Source organism: Phoenix dactylifera, chromosome 8 (assembly GCF_009389715.1).
Source record: "Phoenix dactylifera cultivar Barhee BC4 chromosome 8, palm_55x_up_171113_PBpolish2nd_filt_p, whole genome shotgun sequence".
NCBI lineage: Eukaryota > Viridiplantae > Streptophyta > Magnoliopsida > Arecales > Arecaceae > Phoenix > Phoenix dactylifera.
In genome coordinates this window covers 5,707,273-5,728,792 of record NC_052399.1, presented here as the reverse complement: position 1 = coordinate 5,728,792, position 21,520 = coordinate 5,707,273, and the positions used below count along the sequence as shown (strand labels likewise).

Sequence of the window (21,520 nt, the reverse complement as noted above, 5' to 3'; positions counted from 1 at the left end):
TAAATAAAGATCCTATGTTACAGATTCAAAAAAAAGGCATATATATTTTGTGGTGGAATTCTTTTGAGAAAAACTTTGCTGATAGAATCAATATTGTGTTGATGAGTCTCAGTGTCACGAAATAGAATCCAATACAAACACAGTCATTTCTACATTACAGTAAACCATGTCCGTTCCGTTATTAAAAGAATTGAATACATTGTAGATTCTTTTAGCAATTCAATCCCATCTTTTTGGCATTATTTTGTTCTTGGATAAAGCATTTTAAAAAGCACCCTTGGGCATGAGCAGATTCGGCCTTGAGAGGGCTCGAGAGCCATCCTAAACAATCCCACCAAAAGTCCGTCCTTTGGCCATGGGTGTGTTCGAGTCATTCTTTGCACTCCCACAAAAAAAAAAACAGCATCGGCCTAGAAACTTCAGTACGTACCCATCTCTTGCTATATAAATCCTTCAGAGATCCAAGCTTCCTCCCATCACCAATAATCTGTTCCAATATTCAGCTCCAATCAAAGTAGCTCCATGGTAATAAATTCCCACTCTCTCGACCCTAAATACTGCACAACATGAAAGATACAGATCTCGTTCCAAGATCCTTGAGCCGATGCAGCAACAACTTCGATCCCTTCTCTCTCTCTCAGCCTATTAAGATCCCTTCCAAGGTTTCCCATTTGAAACTCTTCAGAATTGTTTGATTCAAGGAAGAATTTTTCTTCACTAGAATATTTTTGTAGAAGCTGATGATTCGATATATGATGGTTGGAAAAATGGTTTTTGCATGTTTAGTTGAGTATATAAAAGTAGAATATTTCAGAATGACTTATGTTTGATCGAGAGGAGCAGTAACAACTAACAAGTTCCTCCAGCGGTTCCACTTGGCCGACAATGCCAAGTTTGACAAGTAGATTGAGGTGAAATCTATATGAGATATTAGGTTCAGTGCATAGGTGCGATTCTAGTCCAAAAAAAGAAGATGAAAGAGAAATAAAGATATCAAAAAAAAGGAAAAAAATCTTTGGCTCAGATGTTTGTTACTGTTTGCTTGCATCCTTTAAGTACTATGAGTGTTGGTCAGACATTCATACTTTTCTGCTAGATTTTATACTTCATTGGGCCGGTTAGTTTTCTATCACTACCAGAAAACACGCGTATAGTGACGGAGATTCCCGTCACTATACCGTGTTTCCGGTTACTAATATGGAATTTGTGACCGGAGCTCCCGTCACTGACTTGGTTACAAAAACACGCGTCACTAAATTCTCAGTGACGGCGGCGATTCCCGTCACTAACCTCCGTGACAGAACCGCCATCACTAAGCCGTTACAAATTCAAGAATTAAATATTTAAGAAATTATATATTTTCCGTCACTATCTAGTTGCGGAGTTAGTGACGAAGGTAACTTGGTTACTGATTTTGTTACAGAATGCGGTCACAAATTTGGTCACTAATCTGTCACAACCTTTAGTGACAGATTTAGTCGTCACAGACATGGTCACACATTTTGTCACTACATTTGTCATTAATCCCGTCACTGACCTAGTGATAAGTTTACGGTCACTAATTGGTTACAAACGCGCTGAGCAAAATCAATTTTTATTAACCAAAATCCTGTCACTAAGTTTATGACTGCTCGTCACAATACTTGGTAAACAATTTAGTAACCAAAATTTGGTCACCGATCACAATCTAATAACCTGGTACATTTGGTACATTGATTGGCTCATAATAATAATAATAATAATATCATTAATAGCAAAGGCATTCAACATTACGCAAAAGTCATTTTAAATGTCATTCAAAATTGGCATCAACATGTCCTGAATCCATCAAAATCAAAGTCTAAAAATATGTCATAAAGATCAACAGAGATTTCATTCCTCCTAGGAATGCAAAGACCTATCATCTAAGGCAAAAACAATTATAATGAAGCATGATCAGCAGAACCAGAATCACCATTACTCCCCCGATCTGCATGCCTTGGTCCAAAGCCAATATCTTCTCTCATCTTTTGAAGAACCTCCTCTTGCCATTTTTTCTTTTCCTGCTCAAGAATACGTAGAAGGTCTTCATGAGTGTACAGCTCTGGAGCTTGACTTGTAGAGGTGGAAGAGGATGATGATTGCCCAATAATTCCAGTGAGATCCTCTAGGGGACTAAAGCCATAGACATGGCCATGAGTGGGGACACCAGTTGCCTCAAACCACAAGTCATAATCACGTGGAGGAGCATCTGAGGTGGAGGCATCACCATATTTTTTGGAGTATTCAGCTGAATACTTTGCCTGCCAGTTGATTTAAAAGAAGAGAAAAACATTATGGTGGATCAAACAAGAGATAAACATAAGCAAGCTCAATAATATTTATGAATCATAAAAAAATTATACTTACTATGACAGCTTCACTTCTCTTATCTACATATCCTCCCATGCCTTGCTTTGTCTTATGCGTCCGATTAAAAGATTCAACTATTGTTGGCTCCCTACCTAACTTTAATTTCTACAAAAAAGAAAAGAAAAAATTCATTAACATATAATGGGCTAATTTAAGATGATTGAACAATAATATAAAATTATTATAGAAATCTAATTGAATAAAGATATGCACCAATCGTTCGTCATGATTGACAAATGTGATTGATCCTCCACAGTGTTTAGAGATGCTACCATTCTTCATGGTGTTTCTATTATTTTTGTTGGCTTCTGATTTCTTCTTCCATTTTGGGGAGATCCAAATATCAATTAGCTTATTCCAATTTTCTCTAGAGATCCAATTAGGGGGTTTATCACGGGCTTTATTTAAATCTCCTTTTGCTTCCAGAAGCTTTTGGCTTCTGACCCTCCCTAATGAGGTTGTCAACCGTCGCTGACAATGCTTGTCCCAAACTTGATGCACATGATGCAATTGTCCTGGAAGAATTGTGTGTATCTCCTAACAATATATAGGTCGCAAGTAATCAGACTTATTAATTGGCATGTGTAACAAGGGCAAAAGTTAATGATAAGAAATATAAATTAATTACATCACCTCAAATTTGTTCCACATTCCAACTTTAGCATGTGTAGGGACCTCCCTCCATGACAACCACGGACCATTGAAAAATTGGCGCATGATAGCAACAGCTTTGTGACTGACCTCATAATCAAGAAACCTGTAATTTAAAAAATATTCATTAGAAAATAAATTAAATACTTTAAATGCAACAAACACATAAATTCAAATTAGTGATATAACAATCACTTTTCCATTTGCATCAACAGGGGCTTTAAGGGTTGGTTCTCCGCCATTGCTCTGTCTTGGATCAATCCCAAGTTCATCATTCATCTGATCCTCATTCATTGTATCCTCATGATTTTGCACTGCACCATTCATTTCTTCATCGTTTATTTCTTCATTTGTATCCACCTCTTCAATCATGTCCCCATCAGGAATGTAATCATCATCATCATAACAATCCTCGACACGCTCAGGCAACCTAGAAGGTTGAGGAGGAACTTGAGTAGCAGCCAGTATTAAAGCTGCTTTTCCATTACCTCTTGGTTTCCCTTTTTTCTTGGCCATAACTGCACAACAATAAAAAGTTGTAGTTATTTCACAATGTAAATGTCAACAAATCCAATCAAAGTAAAGAACAATCAGTGGACCTGTTGCTTTCCCTTTGCTCTTTCTCATGTCTGCACAATTATAATTTATAAGTCTAAAATTAGTTATATTAGCATTCACAAAGTTGCATGTTGTATTTTAATCTTCCTCAGCCTCATGCTCCTCTTCCTCGGTTTGTTCATCTTCAAAATCTTCTTCTTCATCCTCAAAGTCCTCTTCCATTTGGTTAGTCGTCAACTCAATTTCTGCTGCATCAATATCTTCTGCATCTCTATTAACACCAACCAAAATGTCTGGATCATCAAGCTCATCTGTCATCGAGATTGGGGTAGGAATCCTGTGGTTTTCTTCTTGATAAAAATCAAGAAAATTTTCTTCTGTCACACTAGGAGTGAACCTACCTCTAGCTTTTGTCTTAATTACTGCCCACCACAATCTTCGATTCTTCTTCTTACCTGGGTAACCAGTATAGAACACCTGATGTGCTTGTTGAGCTAATACAAAAGGATCATTGGTTGGAAGTCTTAGTTTGTAATTGATCTCAACGAGGCCATGTTGAGGGTGCACTTTCATACCCTTATCTCTATCATACCAGTCACATTTGAATAACACTACTTTATTACCAACCCCAAAATAGTCTAACTCGATAATGTCAACCAACATCCCATAATAGTCACTCTCAAAGTCATTGTAACTGCTTCCCTTAATGCACACACCACTGTTGAAGGTGCTTTTATCCTTTCCATATTCTTTGGTGTGAAATCTGTACCCATTCATAAAGTAGCCTTTATAACATTTAACTTTATTCCCAGGGCCATATGATAGGTCCTTTAAGCGCCCATCAACATGATTTTTACTGTCGTTAACCTAGCATGATAAAAATAATATCATAAGAATAAATCAAGAGAAAGTCTAATTTATTATTATATTTATGAATTATGTACTCACATATGACCTAAACCAAGCCGGAAACTCCATTTCGCGTCGTCTTTCCAAATCTATTTGGCTTATATTTGGACAAAATTGGCGGATATAATCATCAAAATACCTACAAGACAAAAGCTATAATCACATATATTGTACTCCATATGTATTTTTAAGCATGATTATAATTAAGTACTTGTGTAACTTACTTTCCAAAAGGTTGAACCTCCTCACAATTCAGAAGAACATATAATTCAGCAGCACTAAACTCCTGAGTAGTCAAATGCCTTCCAAAAGGTTTCCCAAAAGGCCGACCTTGATGAGTAAAAATGGATAGACGATCCATGAGATCAAACTCCCCTTCGTCTTCATTACGGGGAACTTGATTTAACCTCGTTTGTATAGAAGGCTCAAAATAATGCGAACAGAAAGTTGATATTTCTTCTATGATGTAAGCCTCGACAATAGAACCTTCAATCGATGCTCGATTCTTTACCTTCTGCTTTATATCATGCATAAGCCTATAAATAAGATTAATATGTTAATTTCTCAAATTTAATGGATACAAAGAAACTATTTAATGGATTTACAGAAATTGTTACCTTTCAAAGGGGTACATCCATCTGTACTGCACGGGCCCCCCAACCTTAGCTTCATAAGCTAGATGAACAGGTAAGTGCTCCATTGAGTCAAAAAATGCAGGAGGGAATATCTTCTCAAGTTTGCAGAGAGTTACCACAATATTTTTCTCAAGAACCTCCATATCTCGGACACGCAGAGTTGTGCTGCATAAATCTCTAAAGTAACAGCTTAATTCTGTCAATGCATCCCACACTGGTGCTGGCAATACTTCACGGAATGCAATTGAAAGCAATCTCAGCATGAAAACATGACAATCGTGACTTTTTAACCCGTAAAACTTATAATCATCCAGGTTAACACACTTCGATATGTTTGAAGCATATCCATCAGGGAGTCTTAACCCTTTCACCCACTCGCAGACCTCCATTGCTTGGTCTTTGGACAATACATAGGAAGCTGGAGGCTTAACTAGCTTTCCATTAACAAATTGAATCCTCAACTTAGGACGCTTGCAATACAGCTCTAAATCTTGCCTTGCTTTCACATTATCTTTAGTCTTCCCTTTTACATCCATACAAGTGTAAAATATATTGAGAAACACATTTCGAACAATATGCATGACATCTAAATTGTGTCGAATAAGTAGTGTATGCCAATAGGGCAACTCCCAAAATATGCTCCTTTTCACCCAATTATGATCTTTACCGAATCCAGGAATGGTGTGCTTAGGGGCTTTCAAACCAAAAGTTATATTAGGCAAGGCAGAGACCCTATTTTTCAACTCCTCACCAGACAGTCGAGGAGGTGGGGGGTCTGTCTCTATTCTACCATTGAAGAAACCATCAACTTGGTATCTGTATGCATGGTCCATGGGCAAGAATTGACGATGGCAGTCAAAAAAAGAAGTCTTCCCACCATGTTGTAGTGTAAAAGTTTTTGAGTTCTCCATACAATACGGGCAGGCCAACTTTCCATGCGTACTCCATCCTGAAAGCATGCCATATGCAGGAAAATCGTTGATAGTCCACAATAAAGCTGCCTTCATTTGAAAATTCTCTTTTCTAAAAATGTCATAAGTGCTGACCCCTACTTCCCACAATATTTTAAGTTCATCAATCAAAGGCCTAAGCAAGACATCGATACTTTTGCCAGGGCTCTTAGGTCCAGAAATGACTAAACTTAGAAAAATGTAGGGTCGTTTCATACATATTGATGGTGGAAGATTGTAAACTGTTACGAAAACTGGCCAACAAGAATAAGGACGAGCTGATTGGCTAAAAGGGTTAAAACCATCAGTACATAACCCAAGTCTCACATTACGAGGCTCGGTAGAAAAGGATGGATGAATGCGGTCAAAGTGCTTCCAAGCCTCCCCACAAGCAGGATGCACCATCTCATCTGAATCACCTCCCTTCACATGCCATGACATGTTTTCAGCCGTTCTGCTTGACATAAAAAGCCTCTGAAGTCTTGGTGTTATTGGAAGATATCGCAACCTTCTATAAGGAACATCTTTTCTCCTACCACCACCATCATTTCTTCTGAGTTTATATCGAGGATGACCACAAATGGTACACTCAATCAAATTCTCTGTTTTCTTATAGAATAGCATACAATTATTCTCACAAACATCAATACTTGTATACTCCAATCCCAACTTCCGAAGCATCTTCTTTGATTGATAGAAATCAGGGGGCAGCTTCTCACTTTCCGGCAACATATTCTTCACTATTTTCATGATTCGATCATAGCAAGATATACTCATATTAAATTCAGACTTGCAATTTAATAATTGACTAATAGCAGATAACTTAGAGTGTTTTTTACACCCTTCCCACAAAGGTACTTCTGCATCTTTCAACAAAGAATAAAAATCTGCAGCATCCTTGTTTGGCTCTTCTTCATGATTAACTTCAAGTGCACTCCTCAAATGAAGTTCCTCTTCTGGGCCCATAGCTTCCATCACCATGGTTCTATATTGCTGACCATGTTCACAACCAACATCCATTGATGTCGATGCTTCTACTGCACTTGTACTTATAGGAGCAACTGCACCAAGTAACTCCCCATGTGCAAACCATGTTGAATACCCCGGTGTAAACCCCTTTCTCAAAAGATGAACATTGACCGTATCACGGTTAAGAAATTTCTGGTTGTCACATCTTATACAAGGGCATCTAATCTTATCACCACTACAATACTCTAACTGAGTAAATGCAAACTCAAGGAACCCTTTAACTCCATCACAGAACTCAGCTCTTATATAACCATTTTCACTAAGTCGGTGGTACATCCAATTACGATCAACTGACATAGTTCCTCTAAAAATCAAAAAAATAAAACAACATAAGAGAGCCTAGAAAATATTAGAGATGATAAAAAAAGAAAACAACATAAGAAAAACCGAACCATTAAAAACACGAAAGGCAAGATCATAAAAAAATGTAAAAGAAACAAAAACTGGTATGATATTTATGAAAATGAGAAGTTATCATAAGCATGACAAAAATAACTCATTCAATCTTGTCCCAGCATCATTGACATTAAAAAAACATTCAATATTTACAAAAAGCTGAACATAAGGAATTAATCTTTACAAGTTATCTGTTCATTCATCTAATAACAGCAATATTCAAAAAGCATTTAATTTTTACAAAGACAAGGAATACAAGTCAAATCATCCAAATTTACATATGGAATACTATCTGCTTCACATAGAACAAATGTCAATATACATGATTGCCTCTGATGCTAGGAAAGATGGTACTTCTTAGCAAGCCTTTTGACCAGCTTCTTGATTGCACACTGAAAATAAGTCACAACCATGAAGCAACACCACTTTCCACCACTTTCCATTTTTCCTTGCAGATGAACAATGATTGTAGTAATGAATAACATAGCAGCCAGTATTAAAATCCATGAACTTTACAGAGTCCCAACCCATCAACCCTCAAAATTACAACAGCTTATTTTTCAACAAAGCTTATTTTAAGATTACAACAGAGCTGGCAAATGGGTTTATTTTAGACATCAAAGGTCTAAAATCCATGAGCTTATTTTAAGATTACAACAGAGCTGACAAAGAAACCATCAAATCACTAAAATCCATGAGCTTATTTTCATATGAAATTACAACAGAGCTGGCAAATGGGTTTAAGATTTTTTAAACAGAGCTGATTTTAGACAAGTCCTTCCACTCGAGTTGCAAGCAAGTTGGGCTGCAAATGGGTCTATAATAATCTCTGATTCAAGCGAGTTGCAAACAGAGCTTAAACAGACCATGATTGAACAGACCATGATTGAACAACTGCTTCCCTTAAACAGAGCTTAACAATAATAACAGAGCTTAACAAATGGGTTTAAGATTGAACAATAACGCTTGCAATACAACTCGAGTTGCATCAAGAATAATTCCAGCATATTAAAAATTAAAATGGGAGGGGGGCGCCGACAGATCCACCTTTTCTTTTTCCATTTTATTTCAGAGGCTGATTTTTTTTCAATCCAAAATATTATGTAAAGGAATCGATAAGAAGTCTCCCAAGCCTGCTGCAGTCCCGAAAGCAGAGACAGGCTTATTCACAATGCAAACAAAGAGATGCAAACACAGGCGGAGATGAACACCATCGTTTCTTTTACTTTGTTATCATGGGGTAAAAGAAAATGGGGTTAGGGTTTACCTCCGGGAAGAACCAGTTTAGGGTTTTGAAAACCCTAGCCGACGAGCAAGAAAGAGGGGGGCGCCGACGGGGTGATGTAGCCACAAGTTTGATCCCGGGTGAGAAGGAGATGAACACAGGAGCCGAGCAAAAAAATAATGAAACCCTCGGTAGGTTAGGGTTTACCTCCGGAAAGCCCAGTTGTGGGTTCTGAAAACTCTAGCCGACGAGCAAGAAGGAGAGGGGCGTCGACGAGGTGATGTAGCCGCGATCGGGAGGCGTGATGTAGCCGGAGAGGAGAGGGAGAGGCCGGAGGTGGAGGAGAGGAGAGGCCGGAGGTGGAGGAGAGGAGAGGAGATGGGAAGCCGGAGGGGAGGTGGAGGAGAGGAGAGGAGGCGTGATGTAGTCGGCAAGGGGGAGTCGGAGAGGAGAGGCCGCAGGCGGAGGAGACGAGAGGAGATGGGAAGCCGCCCAAATCACTAACTCGGGACTCCACTAAGAAGTCGGTCTGCAAGCCAAATTTCATATTAAACAATTTCTAACCTATAAGGCTGTGGGCTAAGTCGGTTTGCAACCCAAATTTCATATCAAGCTATTTTTTATCTATAAAGCTGATTGGATGAAGGAAAAAATAATTTTGAACTATAAAGCATGGTAAAAAAATTCCAGACCTTCTTCCAAAATCCAATCCCATTGCAGGAAAGTTGCAATAGGGGTGCAAATGGGTCATGGGCGACACCATGAGATTTGAAAATGAGAAGAAGGAATTTGAGTTTTTTGGAGAAAAATTGGAATTTGGGTTATCGAAGAAATTTGGGCGGAACGGCGGGCACACTTAGTTTCATTTTAGATTTTCCTCCTTTTATCTTTTTTTTAAAATTTAGATTTACTCAAAAATAATATTTTTAATATTTTTGGAATTAAAAATTAAATTTGGTGACGGAAATTTTTGTTAATAACCTGTCACCGCCAAAAATAATTTTTAAAAATTTATAAATACTTGGGTTACGATATTTGTGACGGCTGCATTTGTCACTGTCTGGTTGCAATTTTGGTTATCATATTGCTGACAGATACCCTGTCACTATGATGGTCGCTAAGTTCTGGCGCCCATCCTACCCGCGCATTCTGTGACCGGTCTGTCACTAATCGGTCACTAAGTTAACACCACGGTGACCAAATTTCTGTCGGTCACTAATCCGTCACCAATAGTGACTGATAACGGTCCGTCACGAATTTTCCGTCACTATACGCGCGTTTTCTGGTAGTGTATGTTAGGCGTGTAAGAGCAATTTATTCGCATGTCACGATCTTTAGGTGGAGATGAGATTAGCGAGTCTTGACAGCTCCAAAGCATCAACAAACCAAACACTAGCTAACTGTCCTCATGATACTAATCCACAAGCTTGATCTTTTATTACCTTCCGTGCGGGATGGGTGCTGCTATCGAGTTCCGAGCAAGGAGTCCACTCTCAAGATCTGTAAAACCATTCTCCTTGCCATCCGAGAAACTAGTAACTATATTTCTACTTGTAGAAATTCCATAGAAATTTGAATCCTTTGAGGCAAATAAGCATTCATGTAGAGCTTTCAAGTCGAATATGGAAGAGAAAGTACCAGCATTGCCCATCGGCAAACCACCTTATTCGTACTTTCACGTAAAAAGCCGATTACCTATAGTCTTCTTATTGTGGGCCAATCTCGGATGAGCATACGATAGATATAGCTCATAGAAAGAAAAAAAAAAAGTGATTCAAAAAAAAGAGGGTGGTGTGAGAATCCGTATGGATGTGTGTTTAGCCCCACATTGGTTATTCACTGGATAGATTTTGGATACTTATACAGGATCAAAGAACCCAAATAATATCTTCCGGCTAGCCATTTTGGATGAGATCCTGAGTCATTATAAATGGTATCAGAGCCGACCCGGCCCATAATGTCACGCCCCGAATTCAGATCATGACACGACCGTGCTATTGCAAAATTAAACATACAATAACACGCAGCCACCTTAAAACTTCAAATCAATTATGAACAATTATATTCCTGAATATCATCAAATGTTTCATGAGTAAAGATTGTTTACAGCGCGTTTAAAAATATCAACATTCAATATTTCATTTTCTTTTCCCTATAACCCTGAAGCATGTCGCGCTCCTTGTTTCTAGCATCTCCTACACATCTGTAAGAATATAAATAAATGGGTGTGAGCTATAAAGCTCAGTAAGTAACCATGCATAATCTTATCAGATCAAGCATAATATTTTTGTATGCCAATGCACTATTTGAAGAACAAACAGTTGTAACACAGAAAGCATTTTCTATAATCAAACCAGACGTAAACCTTTTGCCTTTATTCCATGCTTTGAAAGCCGTACTCATCATTATTCTTGCTTTGAAATCCGTACTTATCATTATTCATGCTTTGAAATCTGTGCTGTTATTATTCATGCTTTGAAATCTGTGCTTGTAACAAAGTAAGCATTTCGTATAATCCAACCAGTCATAAAACTATGCAAGTCCATTCATGCAACTTCATAAATATGATTAAGCATCATAAAATTTTTGCCATTTATGCATCATAAAACTTTTGCCATTAATCCATACTTTGAAATTAATACTCTCAGATGGTAGTGTAGCTATGGTCGCTCTTATTCCCACGGCAAGGTCTTTACCACTGCAGGGTCATCTTCCAGTTACTATTACCCACTGGCGGGGGTCGTAAAGCCAAGTTACTTTTACCCACTGGCGGGGGTCGTATGTCTGGTTACTGTTACCCACCGGCGGGGATCGTACATAGCGATCTGAGAGTTCTTAAAATAAATCATGCTTTTCAAAAATCTTATTTCATAGATATGTTGGAAAGTGAATAATGGCATCATGCTAAATAAAGTTCATGATCTTGCTGAAAACTTTATTTTTCCATGCATCTTTCTACATCATCATAATCATGTGTACATAATATGATAATCATGATGGATGCTATTTATCCAAAATCATGCAATTATTTGCTAACACATGCTTGATCCTAATTTTATGAAAATATAAATAATCATATACAATTTCATAATCAAATAGTTACAAGTATTTGATAAAATATAAGATTATATTAGGGTTACTTACATTTTCCACAATTCATATACACAATTCCAATTCCATAAATAATACTTTTTCATCATATAAAACGTGATACATGATCCATAATAAGATTAAGATAGGTTACTTACCTTAATTTGCTCACCAAATGCCAATTCTCCAATACCTAGCAAGGCCATTAAATTACATGTCACTTGCACATTTAATTTCTATTTATTTATAATCTTAAAGTTATTTACAGCCCATCCATAGGACTCAATTTATTTTTGGGTCCATAGCCTAATTCAATTTCCGATTCAGGCCCATGGCCCAATTTAATTTCTGGTTCTGGTCTAATCTACTTTCTAGTTCGGATTTGATTCCATTTCTGGTTCAAGTCTGGGTCCATTGCATGCTGGTTCAGATCTGACCCAATTTCTGATACAGGTTTAGGTCAATTGCATACTAGTTCAGTTCTGACCGAATTACTGGTTCAGGCTAGGGTCAAATGCATACTGGTTCAGATCTGACCTAATTACTGGTTCGGGTCTGGGTCAATTACATACCGGTTCAGATCTAACCCAATTACTGGTTCAGGCCTGGGTCAATAACATACTGGTTTAGTTAATTCTGTGTTTAAGAATATTGGGCTCGGACCAGAGCCTAGCCCAGCCTCGGGCTTCTAAAGCCAAATTTATTTGAAGCCCATTCCGAAATCAGGCCCAATACGGCCACAACAACTTTTATTTTATTTTTTCTTTCTCCTTCTTCCTTATTTTCTTCTTTTTCTTTTCGTTTCTTTCTTCCCTCTTCTTCCTTCTCGAACCTTCCTTTCCCTGCTTTTCTTTCTTCTTTTTCTTTTCTTTCTTCTCCTCCCTTCCCGACGCTTCTTCTCCTCCTTTCTTCTTTCTTTCCCGAGCTCCTCCCCCTCCTCTTCTACTCTCCTCCCATGAGGCAAGGAGGCTCGATGGAGCGCTCGGGCGGAGGCCGGCCCGAAGCTGGCGCCGCAGCCAAGTGGATTACCAATTGAAACCCCCTTTGGTTCTTCACTCTCTTGCGGAAACTAAAAAAGAAAGAAGAAAAAACAAAGAAAACGGACAAATCTACGTCCTACCTATATCTTCTTAAATGCCATCAAGAGAATTCCAATATCAAAGATAATTTAAGCCCTGAGTCCCCACCTTAACCCTCTCGCAAGACTAGTTAAACATAAAGAAAAAGTTATAAGAGTAGACTATAAAACGAATCTGAATAGAGTACCAGCTTGTCTTCTCAGGCAAAAAAAAAAAAAAAGAAAACAAAGCAAAAGAAAGAAAAAGCTTATTTATTCCTCTAATTAGTAATTGCCAGTTCTCAGACGCATCCCAGAACACACTTACTACAGGTCTCGCAAGCTATAAAGACGTCTCAAATGAGATAAGAAATTTGATAGACTAATCAAGCCCTCATCTCCATGCAAAGAACGTCTAAGAATGAACAATATCCCACATCACTTAGAGGATGGCGACGGCAACGGAGATCCACTGCCGTCAGATGCCTTCCTTCCCCCGCCGTTGCCTATCATCTTCTTGAACTCCTCAAAGTTCACGCTACCATCGCCGTCCAAATCGACGGACCGGATCATCTGGGCGCAGTCCTGAACGGAGCACTTCTCGCCCAATCTCGTCAGCACCAGATGAAGCTCCTCCGCGGAGATCCGCCCGTTCTTGTCCAGATCGAACATCGCGAAGAAGCCCCTCAGCTCCCTCTCCCCTCCAGTGAGGTCGCCCAGCCCCCTGTGGAACGCGGCAAACTCATTCAGATCCACGAAGCCGTCTCCGTCGGAGTCGAGCTCCGCCATCATGGCTTTGAGTTCTTCGTCGGATCCCTCAAATCCGAGGGCGCGCATCCCGTTGGCTAGCTCCGACGCCGAGATCTTGCCGTCGCCGTTGGCATCGTAGCGCGCGAAGACCCGCTCGACGTCGTTCATGGAGGCCGGCTCCGGGGGCTTCTCCGATTCCTGGGGTTTCGCCATCGCGAGCTTCGTATTCTATTTGTAGTGGAGTGGACTAGCGGCAAAGAAGTGCTTTTTGTTCGACATGTTCGCGTACGGGCCTTATATCAGAATCCTTACGGCGCTTACCTTTCTGAAAATTAAAGGCCGGTACATCTTCGGACGTGCCTATCTTTATAACATCCGGTCCATATACATTTAACTCAAGATCCTTAGAGGACGAAAATACCCTCCATGTCCAATCTAATTATAAAAGCCAAGTCCGTTCTCCGATTGCGATATAGTTTTATTTTTTTTATTTTTTTATTTTTTATTTTTTTGCTTAAGCAAAGAAAAAAAAGGAAAGGTGAGGAGAACCTCACCCGTATAGCAACCCCCATTGGGCCCCCTCCTCACTGAAGAGTGTTCGATGCGGGTAGTGTTGGAAAAATTAAATGCGCACGCGGCCATTCTCGGGCTAGAATAGATTTCTTTTGTGTTAAATAGAATTGTTTTGACACCGAATAATTTATACATAAATTATTCCCTTTATGATTTTCTATTAATTGTAATTTTTAGATTTATTTGTTTATTTAGATAATATATTGCTAACAATCAAAGGAAGTGTTTGGTTTATTTTTTTTGTTAGTAATATATAATTCAGTAAATCATTCTAAAAATGTAATAATTTGTTTAACCTTTAAGAGGTTTATCATACCTTTGTTTGGACTCCTCAAGGAGCAATTTTCAGATCCCATTCAAATACAAAATTCGGAAATTGGTTAATACATAATAATTAATTCATTGAATTGACTTATTAGATCTCAATCAATTATTCTAATAAGGTAATAAAATCTTATAATTCATTGAATTGACATTTTAGATCTCAATTACAATTTTAATTTTCTGGCACAAAATTAGTAATCAATTATTCTAATAAGATAATAAATCTTATAATTCATTGAATTGACATTTTAGATCTCAAATACAATATTTGATTTGCTGGCACAAAATTAGTAATTAATTATTCTAATAAGGTAATAAATCTTATATTCATTGAATTGATATTTTAGATCTCAATTACAATATTTGATTTGCTGGCACAAAATTAGTAATCCATTATTCTAATAAGGTAATAAATCATATAATTCATTAAATTAACAAATTAGATCTCAATTACAATAATTATTTTGCTAGCACTAAATTAGTATTCAATTATTACTAATTCGGAAAATTCAAACGAAAAATTTAAAAATTGGTTAATCCATAATAACAAATTTAATTTTGCACTTAGGCTTTTCTAAAAATTGAATTTGTGTGATTTCTAGTGAATATATCCACTAACTAATAGTGTCAAAGAAAAGCTTGTCAAAAATGCATCCGTGCCTAAGAAAGACTGGTATTTAAGTAAGCCTAGTGCTCCACTACCGATCTGGAGCTGATCTGGCTATTAGTTTTTGGATATATCAATTAGACATCCAAAGTTCAATATAAATATTAGTGCAATCTATTGACATAAAGTTTTTGCCTTCAATCTTGTTTCTGTCTTTATTCTATAATCCTGATCCTATGGCCTCTAACACTAGTGACCACCTTAGTGCCAAACCTGAAAAATTTGATAGCCATAACTTTAGGAGGTGACAGAACCAAATGCGGTTCTAGCTCACCATATTAGAATTGATCTTAGCCATAGGTGAGAGCACTACTAAAGTTGATAACAGGTCCAACCCAACTACTTCACGACCTACTACTCGCCAAAATCCAAACCCAAACCGGAGTCCATCCTCCTTCCAAACTAAACCTTCTGCTTCCCTCAACATACCCTGTAAGACACCTGATGAGATAGACTATCATTGCATCCATAGAATCCTAGGTACCCTTTCTGAAAGGCTGTATGACATTTATTACATAGCTAAGAGTGCTAAAGAACTTTGGGACACCCTAGATAACAAATATAGTCTTGATGATGCTGGGGTAAAGAGGTTCAAGGCCTCCGACTTCAATAACTTTAGAATAGTGGACTCAAAGCCTGTGAAGGACTAAATCCATGATTTTGAAATCATGATCCACCAACTTAGGGCCAATGGAACCAATTTGGATGAGTCATTTTAGGTAGCCTGTCTGATAGATAAATTACCAATTTTCCAGTCTGATTTTGCTAAGACCCTAAGTCATACCCAAGGAGGTCTCACCCTAATCCAAGTCTTGAACTCCATTCGGATTGAAGAGTATCACAGGCTCAGGAGTAAAACCTCTACTGGACACAAGAATAATGCTTATAATGTAGAGGCTCCACCTAAAAAAATCAGAACCGACCCTTCAAAAATAAGCATTACAAAAAGAAACCTTACAACCCTAGAAATCCTAACCATCACAATGAAAAACCTATCCAATCCTAGGAGCAGAAGAAGAAGGAGGAAGGTGGTGTTCGTTTCTATTATGTGTATGGTCGGACCAACCATTTGTCTCCCCAGTGCTTCTATAAGAAGACTGTACCTCTTCAATCCCAGAAGAAAGGTCCACACACAATCAGTGCTCAAGTCAACATGGTGACTTCCGGTGCGGGCTCCTCTGATACTGCTTTCAGGTTTGTTTTCTTCACTCCTAAAGTTAACATGACTTTACAAGCACTTAATTGGTGGATTGATACCGGAGCTGGTATTCACATTTGTTTGGATCGCTCCTGGTTTTCTTCTTACCAGATCTCGAGTGGAGGAGCTATGATCATGGCAAACACTTCGGAGGTGTGTGTGCTAAGAGTGGGACGTGTAGACTTAAAGCTTACCTCCAAAAATGTTATGTCCCTGCACGGCGTCCAATATGTTCCGGTCTTTAGGAGAAATCTAATTAGTGGTTCCTTGCTTATCCAGTAAGATTTTTGTCTTATTTTTGAGTCCAATAAAGTTGTAATTTCTGATGGTGTAATATTTATTGGAAAAGGATTCCTAAGTGAAGGATTGTTTAAGTTGAATGTAATAGTTCCTTCAATAAATGAAAATTCTTTGATCATAAATATAGAACCTCCTTTTTATTTGGCATGGTAGATTAGGTCATGTAAATTATAATACAATTAAGCAACTATTGAACCTAAATTTAATACCAAAAAGTGATCTTAAAAACCATGAGAAATGTGAAATCTGTGTAGAAGCCAAACTCCCTAGAAACCCTTTTAAATCTGTTAATAAGAATTCGGATCTATTAGAGTCGATCCATAGTGATGTTTTTGACTCTGGTAGAACTTTTAGAGGAGGTAACAGATATTTTGTGACCTTCATAGATGATCTATCCAAGTTCTGTTACATCTACCTAATTAAAACTAAGGATGAGGTGCTCAGCAAATTTAAGATTTTTAAGATCGAAGTTAAGAACCAACAGGAAAAGAAAATTAAAATCCTTAGATCAAATTGGGGAGGTAAAGTGAATATACATCTAATTATATAACATAATTTTGTGAAGATCATGGAATCATTCATGAAGTGACTGCTCCCTATTCTTTCCAATATGGAGTAGTAGAAAGAAAAAATAGAACTTTAATGGATATGGTTAACTCCATGCTTATAAGCTCAGGAGTACCAGAGAATTTGTGGGAGGAAGCTCTAGTTTCAGCCTGTTATATCCTTAATAGGATTTCTTCCAAAAATAATGATCTAACCCCATATGAAGTTTGGAAACATAGAAAACCTAATCTTAGCTATTTGAAAGTGTAGGGGTGCTTGGCAAAAATGAAAATACTTGATTTTAAGAGAAAGAAAATTGGGCCTAAAACAGTGGATGCCATATTCATAGGATATGCAGCTAATAATGCCAATAGATTTTTGGTGATTAATTCAAAAAAAAGTGATATTAGCAACAACACTATCATAGAAGCCAGAGATGCAATATATTTTGAAGACACCTTTCCACTTAGGACTAGAGTAGATAGTGGTATAGCTAGTAACTCTAGTAGAATAAGAACAAGAGAAATAGAAGTAGAAGCAGAACCTAGGAGGAGTAAGAGATCCAGAGTAGAGAAAATATTTAGAGATGACTTCTATACCTTTCTTATAAAGGACTCTCCAACTACTTTTGAGGATATAATGAAATCCTTGGATTCACCTTTTTGGAGAAAATCTGTAGACAATGAGATGCAGTCAATTATTCAAAACAATACTTGAGTATTGACTGATCTTCCTTCTAGCTGTAAAACTGTAGGATGCAAATGGATCTTTAAGAAGAAACTTAGGCCTGATGGCTATGTAGATAAATTTAAGGCTAAATTAGTTGCCAAGGATTTTACTTAAAGATCTGGGATAGATTTCTTTGATGTCTATGCACTTGTAGCTAGGATTACGACTATTAGTATGTTTATAGCATTAGCCTCCATCCATAGATTAGTAATTCATCAGATGGATGACAAAACAACTTTTCTAAATGGAGACTTAAATGAAGAAATCTATATGGACCAGCCAAAGGGATTCATAATCTCAGGCCAAGAAAATAAAGTTTGCAGACTAGTCAGATCTCTCTATGGTCTTAAACAAGCACCAAAGCAATGACACTTGAAATTTGCTGAAACCATATTGACATTTAGTTTTGAAATCAATAGTACAGACGAATGTGTATACTATAAGAGAGTTAGAAATAAACTTGTGATCTTGTGCCTCTATGTAGATGATATACTGATCTTTGGAACAGATCTTCAGATAGTTGATGAAGTAAAGCAATTCTTAAATCATAAGTTTGATATGAAAGACTTGGGACAAGCAGACTTAATTTTAAATACAAAAATAATTAGAAGTGCAAATAGTATTAAGTTATCCCAAAATCATTATGCTGACAAAATTCTTAATAAATTTAATTATACCGATTGTCAGCCTGTTTCTACTCCCTTTGATCCCTCTATACATCTTAAGAAGAACTTAGAAACTCCTATCCTTCAAAGCCTATATGCTCAAATTATAGGCTGAGTGGCTCAGAGATCTCCTAATAAACCTTTCTGCAAATGAGTCACCTTTACTACCTGTTTTCTTACATTGTGACTGTAAATCTGCAATAGATAAGTGTAACCAAGAAAATGCCAATGTAAACATGAAAAGGCACTTAAAAATATGTCATAAATTAAGATACAAATTGAAAAATAACATTATTGCTTTAAATTTTGTAAAATCAGAAAATAATTTGGCTGATCAGCTTACAAAAAGTTTGTCTAAAACAGTAGTTCTAGAGTCATCGAGGGGGATAGGGCTTAGCCCATAAAGATAGATCACCACGGTGGGAACCTAACCTTAAAAGGTTCAATGGGTAGAAACAAACCGGAGTGTGACTAAGAGGAGCACTATTTTATGTTTTCCTCATCCCTATGGCGCTAGTGCTCATAAAAGCAAGCGGTAGGATGAGTTTGTTTATATAACTTTTAATGAGTCCAAGACCCAAGAGGCAGGAGCTTCCTTGCTAGCTTTCTTATTATGACTCACCTATATATGTAGTCGTGAGGCAGCGATTATGAAAAATGGGCGATTCTCTAAAAAGCACATGAAAGATACCTGCGCATGACCATATTAGCGCAACCCGCTTAGAACCCAGATCAGACTATATTATTTGTGCTGTTGATTTAATCTGAGTCATGGATCGAGGTTCAAGGTTAAGACTACCTTGGCTCCACAAATGTAATCAATTGTCACTAAATGAAGGTTCAAATCGAAAAGTACCTACACCTATTACATAATATAAGATATCCAGCATTTTGTTTTGATTTTAAAATTATTTAAAAATTAATTTTTTGGAGGGATTGTTGAAAAAATTAAATGCGCACGCGGGCCAGCTTCCCCCACCTGGACCCCTACAGGATACTCTAAAGGAGTCGAGTCATCTCCCGATGCCACAGAGCATTTGGGCCCGCCTCTATCTAGCTTACTCCCAGGGGACCCAAAACACTCACGTCACCAACTACTGGGGGCACGTCCACCTCCTTCCTCTCACGCAAGGAGGCGACTCCTCCAGCCGGCGACCTACCTGGGTCGATGGTTGCCCCCATCTCCAAGCAACCCCGGTCATCCCCTACTCGCGTCTAGTCCCTACCGTCACCCACGCCGTCCATCACTTGCTAACGAGGAGAGGTGTCGCCGGCAGCCCGGTGTCGGACGCCACCGCCCCCAGCCTTGTCGACCCTAGGGCACATGGCCTGCCGCCCACGAGCACCGCCGGGGAGAGGCTCCGGCTTCGAAAGTGGCGCCTCTCACTCCCCGAGGTCACGGGATCCTCTCCCGGCACTGGCGGTGCGGGACACTAGCATGGCCCGCACCCTGCAAGCTCGACCTTAGGAATCCTAGTCGGGCTCCTGGCTCGCTTCAGTGGGCCGGGCTGACCCCGCCGCCGCCCCCTGCCCTGCCGACCCTGGGGGACGTGGGCTCGCCGCCCACGAGCACTGCCGGGGAGAGGCTCCGGCTTCAGAAGTGGCACCTCTCACTCCCTTAGGTCGCGGAACCCTCTCCCGGTACGGGCGGTGCAGGACCATGGCACGGCCCGTGACCCGCAGGCCCGGCCCTAGGAATCCTAGTTGATCTCCTAGCACGCTTCAGTGGGTCGAACCCATGGTGAGGACCCACTACGCCTAGGCCGGTCCTGCCTCCTTGTGCCCTGCCCATCTTTCCCATGTCAGCCTCGTTGCCCAACTTGCTCGCCCGACTCGGATGAGCTGGACTCGGAACTGCACCAAGTTGGGTCCAACTCGCCTCCTCCTTGTGCACCATCAGCTCTCTAAGTCCGGCGGTGAGGTGGGCGAGGTCGGGCCATTCTGAGAAACACTTGGCCACTGTTGGGAAGGAATCGGATCCGGAGCCGACGTCCTTGGGCTGGCGGACATGACTCGTGGCCAGCCACGGCCGGCCGATGGGGGCGCCCTTTCTCCGTCGATCCCGACACCGCCGAAGGGGAATTCGGAGTTCCCTCCACCCGCGACGAGGCCGAGCTGCTGAACACACCACACTTCTCAGGCTCCATCCTCGGCCCGGGGTGGCTGCAGTCGCCTTCCAGGTGTCCAAGCCGAGCACAAGCAAAGTAGAAGCTCGCAGGTCTTCATAGATGAAGGCCTACCATACCTTAGTCGTCTGCCCCTGAATGAACACCTCAAGTTTGAGAGGGCTGAGGGCGTCGATCTAAACCTTTATCTGTTCATACCCTGCCCGTCGGAGCTAGTCAGAAACATCATCTAGTTGCACTGGCCCGCCCGCCACCGCAGCAATCTCAAGCAGGGAATCCTTATCCCAGAATTCATGAGGGGAGGCATGGTAGCCACAGCCAAACCACAGTTCGACTCACCGTGTTGATTCTTGAGACAAAGTTGGGGCGCCACTCCTCCATCGCAAGCAATTGGCTGGCCACCAACCACGGACTGCTGGCCAACGTAGCATCCCGACCAACCCTGCTCCAGAATCTGAAAGTCGTGAGGCCCTCCACCATCGGGAAGAAATCGACGTTGTACGCCAGCTTGCCCCACAGCCGAAGGTCGCGAACTACCCACTGCCGAAACCTGGCGGCCCAAGCTCCGAACGACCATTGCCGAAGACGCCCATGCCTCTCACTCCCTCCCCACACGAGCAGCCGGTAGCTCCAACACCTCTATAAAAGGCTTTGGAGCACCGCTAGTTCCTCCGCCGTGATCTGGTGATTGGTCCACATCTGCCTCCAGGGACCTGTTCCACCTCCGACCACAGGGGGGTGGTCGTGTCCC

The 21,520-nt window shown here is 39.8% G+C and overlaps 3 protein-coding genes across 3 annotated transcripts; all 3 read right to left on the bottom strand.

The window, feature by feature from the left end:
* Nucleotides 1–453: 453 nt before the first annotated feature.
* LOC120111474 lies at nucleotides 454–3,145 on the bottom strand. Its single transcript, XM_039128528.1, has 4 exons — nucleotides 3,025–3,145; nucleotides 2,605–2,928; nucleotides 2,435–2,496; nucleotides 454–487 (listed from the first exon to the last, which is right to left on the bottom strand). The coding sequence occupies exons 1-4, from the start codon at nucleotides 3,106–3,108 to the stop codon at nucleotides 454–456; spliced, it is 504 nt and encodes a 167-aa protein (XP_038984456.1). The 5' UTR covers nucleotides 3,109–3,145.
* Nucleotides 3,146–3,738: 593 nt separating this feature from the next.
* On the bottom strand, nucleotides 3,739–10,395 carry LOC120111473. Its single transcript, XM_039128527.1, has 5 exons — nucleotides 10,187–10,395; nucleotides 5,127–7,427; nucleotides 4,734–5,045; nucleotides 4,549–4,648; nucleotides 3,739–4,467 (listed from the first exon to the last, which is right to left on the bottom strand). The coding sequence occupies exons 1-5, from the start codon at nucleotides 10,393–10,395 to the stop codon at nucleotides 3,739–3,741; spliced, it is 3,651 nt and encodes a 1,216-aa protein (XP_038984455.1).
* A 2,752-nt stretch (nucleotides 10,396–13,147) lies between these two features.
* LOC120111540 (probable calcium-binding protein CML18) lies at nucleotides 13,148–13,948 on the bottom strand. The gene has a single exon (XM_039128783.1). The coding sequence runs from the start codon at nucleotides 13,852–13,854 to the stop codon at nucleotides 13,330–13,332; it is 525 nt and encodes a 174-aa protein (XP_038984711.1). The 5' UTR covers nucleotides 13,855–13,948; the 3' UTR covers nucleotides 13,148–13,329.
* Nucleotides 13,949–21,520: the final 7,572 nt, after the last annotated feature.

Coding starts and splice junctions, on each gene's coding strand:
- LOC120111540 (XM_039128783.1), bottom strand. CDS start 13,854: ATGGCGAAACCCCAGGAATCGGAGAAGCCCCCGGAGCCGGCCTCCATG.
- LOC120111473 (XM_039128527.1), bottom strand. CDS start 10,395: ATGGGCAATGCTGGTACTTTCTCTTCCATATTCGACTTGAAAGCTCTA. Junction 7,428..10,186: donor GCACCCATCCCGCACGGAAG/GTAATAAAAGAT, acceptor TTTGATTTTTAG/AGGAACTATGTCAGTTGATC. Junction 4,649..4,733: donor GAGGTTCAACCTTTTGGAAA/GTAAGTTACACA, acceptor TTTGTCTTGTAG/GTATTTTGATGATTATATCC.
- LOC120111474 (XM_039128528.1), bottom strand. CDS start 3,108: ATGCGCCAATTTTTCAATGGTCCGTGGTTGTCATGGAGGGAGGTCCCT. Junction 2,929..3,024: donor GAATGTGGAACAAATTTGAG/GTGATGTAATTA, acceptor ATATATTGTTAG/GAGATACACACAATTCTTCC. Junction 2,497..2,604: donor TCAATCATGACGAACGATTG/GTGCATATCTTT, acceptor TCTTTTTTGTAG/AAATTAAAGTTAGGTAGGGA.